Below are 15000 nucleotides of genomic sequence, written 5' to 3'. Positions count from 1 at the left end.
CAGACGGATACTTAAACTCACATGAGCCCAAACACACACACACACACACACACACACACACTGCAATTGCATTTGCATTTGATGCTGATTGTTGGTGAAAAATGATTCAATTTTAAAAGACCAAGATGATTTAAAGGTGAGAGCTGTAATCACACACATACACACATTCACACACGCGCACACACTCACTCACATTCACTCACTCACTCACACACACACTAACTCACACATTCTCACACATTCTCACACACACACACACACACTCACTCACACACAAACACTCACACACTCACTCGCGCACAAAAAACGCAAACACTCACTCACTAACTCACTCTCTCACACACACACACACACACACACACTCACACTCACACACACTCCTTCTCCTCCTCTTCACTGCCAGGGTCCCCAGGCTCCGCCGGCCCCGGGGTCACAGCGGGGGTCATCGGGGGGGAAGTCGACGGGTCGGGCCTGGTTCTGGTACTCCTGCAAGCGTCGGAGCAGGAAGGCCACGAGCTCCGGGCGCTTATGGGAAACCTCCACTCGCTCCTCGGGATCCTCCTCGATGTTAAACAGCATCACCGGCTTCAGCGGATCCGATGCCTTCAGCGCACGACCAGCAGGGGGCGGGAACCACAGAGGACAACCTGAAGGAAACCACAGAGGACAACCTGAAGGAAACCACAGAGGACAACCTGAAGGAAACCACAGAGGACAACCTGAAGGAAACCACAGAGGACAACCTGAAGGAAACCACAGAGGACAACCTAAAGGAAACCACAGAGGACAACCTAAAGGAAACCACAGAGGACAACCTGAAGGAAACCACAGAGGACAACGTGAAGGAAACCACAGAGGACAACGTGAAGGAAACCACAGAGGACAACGTGAAGGAAACCACAGAGGACAACCTAAAGGAAACCACAGAGGACAACCTAAAGGAAACCACAGAGGACAACCTGAAGGAAACCACAGAGGACAACCTGAAGGAAACCACAGAGGACAACGTGAAGGAAACCACAGAGGACAACGTGAAGGAAACCACAGAGGACAACCTGAAGGAAACCACAGAGGACAACCTGAAGGAAACCACAGAGGACAACGTGAAGGAAACCACAGAGGACAACGTGAAGGAAACCACAGAGGACAACCTGAAGGAAACCACAGAGGACAACCTGAAGGAAACCCACAAAACGTCTCGGTTACATATATAACCTTTGTTCCTTTGGTGTGGACGAATGTCTGAAGCCCTTATACCATCACGCCAATTTGATTGGCCAATATCGCTTAGCACCACCCTAAGAATACGTCACGTATGCTAAATATTACTGTGCTGTGAGCTATTTCCTCAGATTCCATGACAAAGGAAGCACTATTCAAGTAAGGGAAGGCTGGCATTGCAGTGTCTCGTTCCCTAGTCAGGGAACAAAGGTTACACTCCCTTTCATAGGTTTCTCAACACTGCGAATATCGCTACAGGAACGATTTATACCATAACACCTTCACATACCTGAGAATAGCTGGAAGACCGTGGAAAGTGTCCGCTCAAGCAGATAAGACCTGGGAGCCCGGAGCCATTCTCACGTCCAGACCGCAGAACTTGATAAAAGTGTTCAGAGAAGACCATCCTGCTGCAACACAAATATCCTCCAAAGAAGAGCCCCTAAAAAGAGCTTGAGAAGAAGCCATTCCTCTAGTGGAATGGGCACGCACACCTACAGGCGAAGCCAAACCACGTGCCTAATAAGCCAGAGATAACCTCAATCACCCAATGAGACATTCTCTGTTTGGTGATGGCAGCCCCTCTGTTTTTACCACCAAAACACACAAACAATTGCTCCGATTTACGCCACTGGGCTAAGTAGTCGTCCTAGACCTTCAGTGCCCTGACCGGGCAGAGGCCGAGAGGCTGTGCATCACTCCCAGTCTCCGAATCAGGATGGGAAAAAGCCTTCAAAACCACCAGCTGAGAACAAAAAGGGGTTGACACTACCTTAGTTCTGTCAGGACCACTATCGTCAAATATGACTTGACTTGACTTGACTTGACTTGACACTTGACTTGACAGACTTTATTGTCATTCAGTATACAACAAGTGTGTACAGAACGAAATTTCGTTTGCATAGGCCACAGTTTTTACAGTTTCAGTACAATGCAAATGTTTATGCAAAAAAATTCTGTAAACAAAATATAAATAAATATACAAATAGCAGAATGGATTAAATATTAAATATACAAATATCTAAATAGATGTATGACAGCAGTCTAGTGTAAGACCAGCAGCACTAAGTATTATTTTTTAAGTGTTCAACAGTCTGATGGCTTGGGGAAAAAAGCTGTTATAGAACCTGGTGGTCCTACACCGCATGCTGCGGAACCTCTTTCCGGAGGCCAGCAGAGTAAACAGACCATAATGGGGGTGAGAGGAGTCGCTGCAGATTTTTCTGGCCCGAGATGCACAGCGGTTCTCTGCAATGTCCTGAATGGAGGGGAGAGAAGTGCCGATGATTCTCTCTGCTGTCCTCACCACTCTTCTCACATCCTTCCAGTCAGAGGCACTACAGCCTCCACACCACACTGAGATACAGCTGGTCAAGATGCTCTCTATGGTGCTTCTGTAAAATGTGGTGAGGATAGGTGGGGGCAGATGAGCTCTTCTCATCCTCCGTAGGAAGTACATCCGCTGCTGTGCCCTCTTCACCAGTGATGCAGTGTTTACAGACCAGGTAAAATCGTGTGTGATAAGCACCCCCAGAAACTTTGTACTGCTGACCACCTCCACGGTTATGTTGTTGATGAGTAGTGGAGCATGGCTGGGCTGGTTCTTCCTGAAGTCGACAATGAGTTCTTTGGTCTTGTCGACATTCAGGATCAGGCTGTTGTCTCTGCACCAGCCCACCAACTGCTCCACCTCCTCTCTGTAGGCCAGGTCCTTGTCATCCCTGATGAGGCCTACCACTGTTGTGTCATCCGCAAATTTCACAATGTGATTAGTGGCGTGCCTAGGGACGCAATCATGTGTCATTAGAGTGAACAACAGAGGACTCAGGACACAGCCCTGAGGGGAGCCTGTACTGAGGGTGATGACGCTGGAGGTATTCTGTCCAACCCGCACTGTCAGGACCACTATCGTCAAATATGATTAGTTTAGTTTAATAGTTTATAATGACGTGAACAGTCATTATAGTCATTAACCTTTTGATAAAAAGAGCAGCTTTAGCCTCTACGGCTAATTTCCAGCTGTAGTCCCCGGCCAGTTGTTAGTAGATTGACAATTAGCATACAGTTTCGCAAACAAATCTACCTCCGCTCGGCCAAACTGCTGATATATGAGGCTCACCACTTGAGGGTGCAACCTCTATTCCCCCGGTTCCAAGCCCTGCCTTGAAATCAAGTCTGCTCCCAGGCTAAGATGGCCTGGAATGTGAACCGCCCCTTGATCGATAGAATCTGGTCTGTGGAGGTCAAAGGAGGACACACTTTGCCAACCTGTACAGGGGATGAGAGCGTAGACCTACTTGGCGATTTCAGGTAAAAAAACTACAGTCATGTTGTCCATCCTGACCAATATGTGACACTCCTTCAGACAGGGTGAGAACCGTTTGAGCGCCAGAAACACTGATAGCAATTCCAAACGATTTATGTGCCAGGCGCGATACTCCTCTTCCCAGACTCCAGAAATTGGGCGACCCTGATAGACTGCCCCCCAGACTGTGAGGGATGCGTCTGTCGTGATCTGGACGCCCCCAGCTGGACTCCTCTGTAAAGGAGTAAAAGTCTCGACCACGGACGCAGAACATAAAAGCCTCTGCGTGTGATCATTACTCTGCGAAACGGGTGGCAATGGGGGTGTGTGGAGACAGCCGTGCCCGCATCGTGTGAGAGTCTAGTTCTATGCCCAGAAAAGTCATGTGTTGACGTGGCAGCAACACACTCTTCTGAAGGTTTATGCGTAAACCCAAGCTCCTCAAATGGCTGAGTACCAAGTCTCGATGTACTATTGCCAAGTCCTGAGATTGAGCAAATATCAGCCAATCGTCCAGATAGTTTAAGATTTGGACGCCCTGTGGCCGCAGCAGGGCCAGAGCTGCGTCCATACACTTTGTGAATGTTCGAGGAGCCAGAGCCAGTCCGAACAGAAGAACACGGTATTGATACGCTTTGCCATCAAAAGCAAACCTGAGGAACTTCCTGTGCCTCTTGACGACCTGGAAGTACGCATCCTTCAAATCGTTAGTCACAAATCAATCTCAGGTTTGGACATGAGACAAAATGGACTTCAACATCAGCATTTTGAATCTGCTCACCCCTTTCTCTAGGAGTGACACAATCTCCTCATTCAGAGTCGAAATCTCCCCAGGACGCACCGTCGTGAGAAGGATCCTGCCGAAAGGAGGTGGGGATTTCCTGAATTGAATGGTGTAACTGTGTCGAATGGTGCGTAACACCCATTGTGAGACTTCGAGCAGGCGCTACCACAAGGCCCAGTACTTTGCTAGGGGCGTTAGCCATTCTTCCTCTGGAACCTGCTGAACTGCAGGTGTCAATACATTCTAGGGATGGCGAAAACTAAAAAATTTCTTGACCGACCACCGAGCCTCATTAGCCGGTTGAAACCGGTTAACCAATTAGTTTAAAAAATGCAACGCTATTTGAAATAACAGCCATTTCAAGCCGCGCCTGCAATTTCGCAACTCTGTCGCATCTCTCTGCTGCTCTGCCTCCCGCTCACACACACTGCCCGGCCCGGCATCGTCCTTCCACTCAGTCACTTTTTTTTTTAAATCCCCTACGGCGCGAAACATGAGTCCCACAAACGCGGCGGACAAATCGGAGGACAAATGGCTCCTTAGTTTCGAAATGGTTTGGGTACAAGGTGATCGCGTTGAAAATAAAGGCGTTTGTCTAGCTTAGAAGCTCATTTGAAACATTGCCGCGGCTCATTTAAGAAAATGACAGCTCCGAAGAGACGCTGCTTTAGTTTGAAGTAGTTCTAACAATAATAAAGAAAGATGATGATTCCTGTCGTCTGCCCTGGCTCTAACCTTGAGTGTTTTAGCCTTGTAGCCTTTACTTTTCGCAAACCTTGTGAGCGTGCGAAATGTTTTTATTGGTTTATTAAGTACAAACAGGCAAGTTATGAAAAATTGAGTGTGAGGGATTTGTTCACTTCACACAAAAAGATCTTGGAATGAGATGGCTAACTGTAGTAGCATTTAGTCCACTGTCTATAATTGCCTAATTTAGAGATCACTTTTTTTTTTTTTACCGACTACCGACAACTTTGATCGGTTAACGTTGATAACGTTGGTTCCCAAGCACATAAAGGGAAGATTAGCGCGAACAAACTGTAGGTGGTTGTCGCTCGCTCTCCCTAGGCCTAAGGGAATAAGCTCAAGTCAGTGGCCCGCCTGAGTTCTTTAACAGCCTCTTGAGTCAGGCCTTCTCCCTCATCTAACTCTTTATCAGCTCTGCTTGATAGGCCTGAAGTACAGCCATCGAATGAAGAGAGGCTGCTGCCTACCCAGTGGCCATGTGGGATTTCCCAACCAAAGCGGAAGTAGAAGTAACTCTACACGGTTTGGATGACAACATGGGCCATGGTTACTCTTTTGGCGTAAGTCGACTTGCATACGTCCGTCAACTGGAAGCTAGTTATTTTAGTCGATAATGTTTTAAATATGGACATTTTTCTAACAAGAACGCATCACTTCGCTTCAGAAGGCCTTTATTAACCCCTCGGAGCAGTTTGAGACACTTTTATGATGGATTTCATGCACTTTTATGATGGATAGATGCACTTTTATGATGGATATGATGCCCATTCACTCCATTATAAAGCTTGGAAGAGCCAGGACATTTTTTAATATAACTCGCTTGTATTCGTCTGAAAGAAGAATGTCATATACACCTAGGATGGGATGAGGGAGAGTAAATCATGGGCTAATTTTCATTTTTGGGTGAACTATCCCTTTGGAGAAAGGGCGAATATTCCATCTGCTCGCTCTCCATGCGCTCGGGCTCATAATCGTCACTCCAAACATCCATCTCGTGTGGCAAAACTTACAAATGCAGGCTATCACAGTGACAACAGTCAGTTAAGCGCCGCCTGGGCATGTTTAAGACCCAGACATTGTCTGTCATGAGTGTCTCCTCCTGCGGTGAACCTATCACACGGGTCGATGCATTTCTTAAAACTGTGGTAAAACTGTGTGATAAAACTGCTCTGAATTATAGCAATACGATAAACACACTTTCCTACAGGCAACAGAAAATCCGCCTCCTGAAGGAATAAAATCGGAGGAAATAGCGCGCAGCATACTAATATGACGCATACGTTAAGCGCTATTGTATATATGGATGGTATAAGGGCTTCAAACATTCGTCCACACCAATGGTGTTCCCATAGCGATATTCGCAGTGTTGAGAGACCTATGAAAGGGAGCCACAGAGGACAACCTGAAGGAAACCCACAGACACCAGAGACATCACATGGAATCAAAATGGACATTATTCTTTTATGGAATATAGAGGTTATGCGTGTGACATCACAGTCGGTCGGAGTGACTACGGTTACACACACCCCACCCACATTTGTTCTTCTTCCAGAAGATTTAACAGCACAACTTCTCCTTTCATGATGACTTTACCTGGATAACCTGTCAGAAGCTTCCAGTTCTTGTAGCGAATGGCGGCGTGAACCGAGATATTAAACTCCGAACGCGACCCGAGTGCGACAGGCCGAGATGCTGACGAGTGTAAAGAGTCCTGCAGGAACTCCCCCGACACATCATCACCAGGACCTGAAAGAGACACGCAGCTCATGTGTGATCGGGAGTGAAACCTGGTTCTGGTCTCAGTGTCAACCGGTCTCTCACTCACATGGCGAGTCGTCCACGAACAGCGGGTCGATGTTGTGCAGAAGCTCAACCCGAGGAGAAGCTTGACCACGACTGAAACACACACACACACGCTTCTATTAACCCTGACATTTAAATCTCTAAACGAAACAAAACTGACTGACATTTAAATCTCTTAACGAAACAAAACTGAATTTTTTTTTTTTTCATTTATTATTGTGTATGTTGGGGTTGCTGTATGGGGACTTGTTAATTGTTTTATAAGTGTTTACAATTCAAAACCCAATACAAATATTTTAATAATAATAATAATAAAAAACAAAAATGAACGACATTTAAATCTCTAAACGAGACAAAAGTTATCGACATTTAAATATCTTAATGAAACAAAACTGACCGACATTTAAATATTTTAACAAAAACAAAAGCGACTGTCATTTAAATCTCTGAACAAAACAAAAGTGAAAAATTTTTAAATCTCTAAACTAAACAAAACTGACCGACATTTAAATCTCTAAACTAAACAAAACTGACCGACATTTAAATCTCTAAACGAAACAAAACTGACCGACATTTAAATCTCTTAACGAAACAAAACTGACCGACATTTAAATCTCTTAACGAAACAAACGAAACAAAAGCGACCGACATTGAAATCTCTTAACGAAACAAGAGACCGATCGAAATTTAAATCTCTTTAATCTCTAAATGATACAAAACCAAGCGACTGAGATTTAAATCTCTTAGTGAAACAAAACTGACCGACATTTAAATCTCTTAACGAAACAAAAGTTACCGACATTTAAATCTGACATTTAAATCTCTAAACGAAACAAGTGACGACATTTAAATCTCTTAACGAAACAAAACTGACCGACATTTAAATCTCTTAGTGAAACAAAAGCGACCGACATCGAAATCTCTGAACGAAACAAGTGACCGACATTTAAATCTCTTAACGAAACAAACGAAATAAAAGTGACCGACATTTAAATCTCTTAACGAAACAAAACTGACCGACAATTAAATCTCTTAACGAAACAAACTAAACAAAAGCAACCGACATCGAAATCTCTGAACGAAACAAGTGATCGACATTTAAATCTCTTAACGAAACAAACAAAACAAAAGTGACCGACATTTAAATCTCTTAACGAAACAAAACTGACCAACATCGAAATCTCTGAACGAAACAAAAACGACCGACATTTAAATCTCAACGTAACAAAAGCGACAGACATTGAAATCTCTAAACGAAACAAGTGAATGACATTTAAATCTCTAAACGAAACAAAAGTTATCGACATTTAAATCTCTAAACGAAACAAGTGACGACATTTAAATCTCTTAACGAAACAAAACTGACCGACATTTAAATCTCTTAGTGAAACAAAAGCGACCGACATCGAAATCTCTGAACGAAACAAGTGATCGACATTTAAATCTCTTAACGAAACAAACGAAATAAAAGTGACCGACATTTAAATCTCTTAACGAAACAAAACTGACCGACAATTAAATCTCTTAACGAAACAAACTAAACAAAAGCAACCGACATCGAAATCTCTGAACGAAACAAGTGATCGACATTTAAATCTCTTAACGAAACAAACAAAACAAAAGTGACCGACATTTAAATCTCTTAACGAAACAAAACTGACCAACATCGAAATCTCTGAACGAAACAAAAACGACCGACATTTAAATCTCAACGTAACAAAAGCGACAGACATTGAAATCTCTAAACGAAACAAGTGAATGACATTTAAATCTCTAAACGAAACAAAAGTGAACGACATTTAAATCTCTAAACGAAACTAAAGTTATCGACATTTAAATCTCTTAACAAAACAAATGTTACCGACATTTAAATCTGAAACAAAACTGACCGATATTTAAATCTCTTAACGAAACAGACAAAATAAAAACGACCGACATTTAAATCTCTGAACGAAACAAAAACGACCGACATTTAAATCTCAAACACACACATTTCGATCAAACTCAGAGCTCAACTGATCATCACGACTTAACTTAAATAAAACATCTAAACATTCTTACATCAAGATGCATTTACTGGAGAAGCAGAATGACTCAAGAAATTAAATTATTTCTTGTTTTATGAAAAAACTACCAAAATGAAGTGAGTTTGTGCTTAAAACAATGAAATCAGAATAAATAATCTGGTATTTCCTTTGAATTACGGTTATTTGCAATGTTTTGTCTCAGTTCATCACTGGCAGGTGTTCAGACAAACCATTTATTTTGATTTATTTGTTCCCTGATGTGGAAAACATCATTTGATCCTCTATCAGACATATTTCAATTCTGTTCAAATGATTCACAGCCATCAAAACAGCACCAACGTGTGGAAATATTGATGATGATGTTCACATTCACCTGATAGTGTCCCACACATTGAAGCCGTCCAGAGGTTTGGTGCCGTTGGTCGACGCCCCGGCCAGACCCACGATCGTGGGCAGCCAATCAGAGACGTGGATGAGCCCTCGACTGACACTTCCTGGCTGCTCTATCATTGGCCCGGTCACGAAGCCCACGCCCCTGACTCCGCCCTCCCAGAGCGTCCACTTCCTGCCACGCAGAGGCCAGTTATTCCCCCCCGTCAGGGTCTGACCACCATTATCTGCCCAACACAAGGGAAACAGCGCCACCTTATGGACTGATCACGACACTTCATTTTGACTAATTTGTTCCCTGATGTGGAAAACATCATTTGATCCTCTATTGATCAGACATATTCCAATACTGTTCAAATTATTTACTGCACTGCAAAAAATGCTTATCTTACATAGTATTTTTGTCTTGTTTCCAGTCCAAATATCTAAAAATTCTTAAATCAAGAAGCATTTACTAGGAGTAAAGTGCCATAAGATATTATGCTTTCTTTTCCGAGGAAATAAATCAAAATTAAGTGAGTTTTTTCTTAAAAAAAAAAGCTAAATTATCTGCCAATAGAGCAAGAAAAATAATCTTATTTCTGTTTGAATTAAGATAATTTTTCTTCCCCCATTAGCAGATCATTTTGCTTGTTTTAAGAAACAACGAAACAAAAGCGACAGACATTGAAATCTCTGAAAGGAACAAAAGCGACCGACCATTTAAATCCCGTAATTCACCCTTCGCAGGGAGTTTGATTGACAGGCGATCTGACCAATCATAATCCACCATCCGCAATTTTTGTCCGGCAAAGCAGTCAGGAGAGTTAGTAGATTAACGTTGGAGAATTTGAACTTTAAAAAACAGTGTGTACTGACGTCTTTCCATTGTTCACGAGCCGCTTTAACTGAGCGATCTCTCACGACACATTAAAAAGCCATAAAAAGGTATTTATTTTTTAAATTTCTTTAGAAAATGACCAAATTTGAAAGTTGAGACTTTGTTTGATATCTGTCCTGTGTGTCAGTCAGTGTCCTCTTTACTGTGAGAACATGATGTAGCGTGAGAGAGCAACAGTAACTAAAGGAGGCGGGTCTTTGCGAACGCTCAGTTGTCTGGATTACTCAATTGTTGAGTAATTTTGTCTTGTTTCCAGTCCAAATATCTAAAAATTCTTAAATCAAGAAGCCTTTACTAGAGGAGTAAAGTGCCACTTGAGTCACTGATGCATATACTCGTCAGCACTATAAATACAGCACTGCTATTATAGGAGTATGACTGCCTGTTAAGCTGCTGTATGATAGATCTGAGCAGTACCTGTGGAGAAGATGAGAACGGTGTCGTTCCACAGTCCAGCGTCCTGAAGAGCTCGGCTGATGTTCCCCACGGCTTCATCCATCGCCGACACCATGCCTGCGTACTCGCGCCGGTGCTTGTCCTTGATGGAGCTGTAGGGGGCGACGTAGCGCTCGGGGACCTGGAGGGGCGCGTGAACCGCCTGCAGCGCCACATAGAGGAACAACGGCTGCCGAACACCGGAAAACGTTTTCCTCATTATTAGCAGAAAGCAGAGATGCGTGTTTCCCTGCCTCTGGTCAGACGGATGCATTTCCAGTGGTTTTAAAATCAAATTTAGGGCTTTTTAAGACCTCCACAAATCATATTAGCACCATATAGTTGGGGAAGGGCAAGAGCAACAATAAAATCAACATTTTATGTCTTGATATGAACAGGAAGAGCATGTTCTATCAGATTAGGGGTGGACGATAGGGCAAAAATAACACATTCTTTCAAGAAAATCACGATTCACGATTTTATCACGATTGTTTTTTTGCATGTTGGTTTTCCTATTTTGTGACTGAGCATTACAGCCAAACGAATGTCCCTATTTTAAAAACAAAACCTTACAAGGTCACAAAATATAAAATAAAATAGAGATAGGCAGACATTTAGGCCAAAGTGGCGAAGATAAAAATCTTTGTCTTTTTTTTTCGTTATTAAAAAATAAGAACAAAGATATATATTACATATAGACAACATAATATAAAAATAAAACACTACATAGACTTTACTGTATAAATTATACATTGATTCTTATTAAAGCTACTATTAAAGTTCTCAGTCAAGAGCAGTGAGTGATTTTCTTTTTTGTTTTAATTACATTAAAATAAAAATATCATTATTTACTCTCTCAAGATGTTTTAAACCTGAATTAATTTCTTTCTTCTGTTAAAAATAAAAGTAATTTTGAAGAATGTGGGTAACCAAACATTGACTTCCATAGTCAACGGGGACCAGCAACTGTTTGGTTAGCAACATTATTCAAAATATCTTATTTTGTGTTCAACCCAAGAAGAAAATTAACTCAGGTTTGGAACAACATTAGAGAGTAAATAAGGACATAATTTTCATTTTTGGGTGAACTGTCCCTTTAAGGACAAGCGGCAGCATGTTATTAGGCTACTGTCACTTTAAGACCTGAACGGTTATTAGACCTGAACGAAAGATATTTCTTCGATACGAGACGCGTATCGACCACGATCAGAAATCGTGACATCGCACTCACACACCCCTAAACCAGATGCATGTTTGTGTCTATGGGACCTGAAGGAGCGCGAGTACCTTCTCGGGCCCGTGGCGTGAGATGATGTCCTCGGCTCTCTGAGAGAAGAGTTCTGTGGAGTATTGGCCCGTGTAGTTGACGGCCACGTCCTCCCCGTCCCGCAGGTCCAGAGCGCAGCGCGTCACGTTCAGAGGAGCGATCAAAGTACATCTGTGATGAGTGAAATAATCCTCTGAACCCGTGAGGTATCCTACACACACACACACACACACACACACACACACACACACACACACGAGCAACACAGAGCATCTGTTCCTGGTTCACTGTGGTACATAATTTCTACATCATTACGCTATTTCTACATCATCACGCTATTTCTTCATCATCACGCTATTTCTATGTCATTACGCTATTTCTACATCATTATGCTATTTCTACGTCATTACGCTATTTCTACATCATCACGCTATTTCTACATCATCACGCTATTTCCACATCATCACGCTATTTCTACGTCATTACGCTATTTCTACATCATCACGCTATTTCTACGTCATTACGCTATTTCTACGTCATTACGCTATTTCTACGTCATCACGCTATTGCTACGTCATCGCGCTATTTCTACGTCATTACGCTATTTCTACATCATCACGCTATTTCTACGTCATTACGCTATTTCTACGTCATTACGCTATTTCTACATTACGCTATTGCTACATCATTACGCTATTGCTACGCCATCATGCTATTTCTACGTCATTACGCTATTTCTACATCATCACGCTATTTCTACGTCATCACGCTATTTCTACGTCATTACGCTATTTCTACGTCATTACGCTATTTCTATGTCATTACGCAATTTCAACGTCATTATGCTATTTCTACATCATCACGCTATTTCTACGTCATTACGCTATTGCTACGTCATCGCGCTATTTTTACGTCATTATGCTATTTCTACGTCATTATGCTATTTCTACAACATTACGCTATTGCTACATCATTACGCTATTTCTACATTGCGCTATTGCTACATCATTACGCTATTGCTACGCCATCATGCTATTTCTACGTCATTACGCTATTTCTACGTCATTACGCTATTTCTACAACATTACGCTATTGCTACATCATTACGCTATTTCTACAACATTACGCTATTGCTAACATCATTACGCTATTGCTACGTCATTACGCTATTGCTACGTCATTACGCTATTGCTACATCATTGCGCTATTTCTACAACATTACGCTATTGCTAACATCATTACGCTATTGCTACGTCATTACACTATTGCTACGTCATTACGCTATTGCTACATCATTAGGCTATTGCTACGTCATTGCACATGCGCAGTCCTTTCAGTTTCGGTTTTCAATCCGATCAAGTGTTTACATGTTCTCTCGTAATCATCGTAATGTCACTGGGATCGAGCTCAAGCGGAACGATTAAGGCGTTTACATGAAGGCATCTCAGTGCGATTGAGTCGTCAATCCCATTACTAACGGATTATTTGGTTGCATGTAAACGCAGCCACTCAGTGACTGGGATCCTACCGAAGAAGGTCTGGAAGCCTCGACGGGTGGGCAGACAGTCCTTCCGGAACATTCCCAGATGCCACTTTCCCACCATGTGTGTGGCGTAGCCGGCGTCCTGCAGGAGCTCGGGAAGAAGCTTCTCGTCCAGAGGAACACAGTAGGGCTGACAGGGCCAGATGATCTGATGCTGCAGACCCGTGCGGATCTGGACACAACACACACACACATGCTCAATATACCACGGTATTCCCGAGAAATATCCATATTAATAACTTTATAAACTATAATCACTGACTTCCAGTAACGGCCGTACACGAGTCAAGTTCCTGCGGAATAGTGACCTCTGACCCCACACATGACCTCTGACTCGACGCATGACCTCTGACCCGGACGCATGACGCTTTGATGAATGCGGAAGCGCAGAGGATTGAGCAAAACAAAACACCAGTCACGAATAAGTCGGGTCAGAGGTCATGCGTAGGGTCAGAGGTCACATGAGTACGGCCAGTGATTATAGTTTAAAGTTATAAACGTGGATAATTTTCTTCACTTCATAAGACATGTATTAACCCCAGGAGGCGTGTGGATTACTTTTATGATGGACTGATTTTTGGGGGGGCTTTAAAATCTCAGGCACTATTCACTGCCATTATAAAGCTTGGAAGAGCAGGTTATTTTTTAATACAACTCTGACTGTTTTTGACTGAAAGAAGGAAGTAATTTACACTTGCAATCGAATAAATCATGGGATACTAACCCTTTAAACAGTTTCATGATAAACATGTATGTATTAAATGCTACACTGAAAAATTCACTAATAAAAACTACAGTTGTATAAACTTGACTGCATCTCTACTTCCTTAAATTCAAATTCAGGAAACGCATTCTTTCTTCTTCTTCTTTTAGATGAATTCTTTGTCCGTCGAGTTCTGAACTCTGATAGCAACACCACAACACTTTCTCAGAGCATTTGATGGCATAACTGATTAGTTCTGAATGAGTGATGGATCAGTGACCTGGTATCGGCCGGTCATCAGCTGGTTTCGGGATGGAGAGCACAGCGGCTGAACATAGTAATTCTCCAGCCGAACCCCCTGACCCGACAGCCGGTCCAGATGAGGAGTTCTGATCTCAGAACCGTGATATCCCACATCATTCCAGCCGAAATCATCCGCCAGAATAAAGACGATATTCGGAGGTTTGGCCGCGACTGGACTGACAGAAACCAGCAGAAAACACAGCGCGAGCCTCATTCTCAGCTTCAGCCGAACACTGACGAACTCTGATTAAACAAACGCTGGAGTAAAACCACACATGTCTGAATGTTTTAAAACAGGGCAATAATACACTACTCAAACTAACACAGCCTCAGCGGGAAGAGAAGTCTCCGCTCATAGTCACTTAGTTCCTGATGACGTAGCGTGCGTCCTCGGAACCTGCCAATGGTGAGGGAGTGGTTATGTATGTTAAATAGTCACGTGACATATCTCATTAATATTCATTAACCGTGTTTTTCTTTTCTAATTCGTCGACATATAAATATTAATTAATACTAAAACATTAAACGCAATAAAAAAGACACCTACAGCAGTGATATTAACTTTATTCCATCTCACACCACCAGGAAATAA

General features: G+C 42.6%; 2 protein-coding genes across 4 annotated transcripts in view; both read right to left on the bottom strand.

Annotated features, from left to right (window-relative positions):
- arsb (arylsulfatase B) overlaps window positions 1–14807 on the bottom strand; it is a 19836-nt gene extending 5029 nt beyond the window's left edge. For 2 of the 3 annotated variants that reach the window (XM_081391362.1, XM_081391361.1), the window contains exons 1-8: window positions 14386–14800; window positions 13388–13574; window positions 11880–12070; window positions 10575–10782; window positions 9261–9504; window positions 6883–6953; window positions 6651–6803; window positions 373–647 (exon numbers count right to left, since the gene is read on the bottom strand). In XM_081391362.1, the coding sequence (XP_081247488.1) occupies window positions 394–647; window positions 6651–6803; window positions 6883–6953; window positions 9261–9504; window positions 10575–10782; window positions 11880–12070; window positions 13388–13574; window positions 14386–14622 (1545 nt within the window). In that variant the 5' untranslated portion in view covers window positions 14623–14800 and the 3' untranslated portion in view covers window positions 373–393. Of the gene's footprint in view, window positions 648–6650; window positions 6804–6882; window positions 6954–9260; window positions 9505–10574; window positions 10783–11879; window positions 12071–13387; window positions 13575–14385 lie in introns of all 3 variants that reach the window. The other variant, XM_081391360.1, reaches the window with a different exon arrangement.
- A 126-nt stretch (window positions 14808–14933) lies between these two features.
- Window positions 14934–15000, bottom strand: part of dmgdh (dimethylglycine dehydrogenase) — a 20924-nt gene continuing 20857 nt past the window's right edge. Inside the window, exon 16 of the mRNA XM_081390063.1 lies at window positions 14934–15000. This exon is cut by the window's right edge and continues 669 nt beyond it. The gene's annotated coding sequence lies outside the window, so the exon portion shown is untranslated.

The sequence above is a fragment of the Scardinius erythrophthalmus genome (assembly GCF_964197995.2).
Source record: "Scardinius erythrophthalmus genome assembly, chromosome: 17".
NCBI classification, from domain to species: Eukaryota; Metazoa; Chordata; class Actinopteri; order Cypriniformes; family Leuciscidae; genus Scardinius; species Scardinius erythrophthalmus.
The sequence above is the reverse complement of the archived record's forward strand: the minus strand, read 5'-3'. Positions and strand labels throughout refer to the sequence as shown.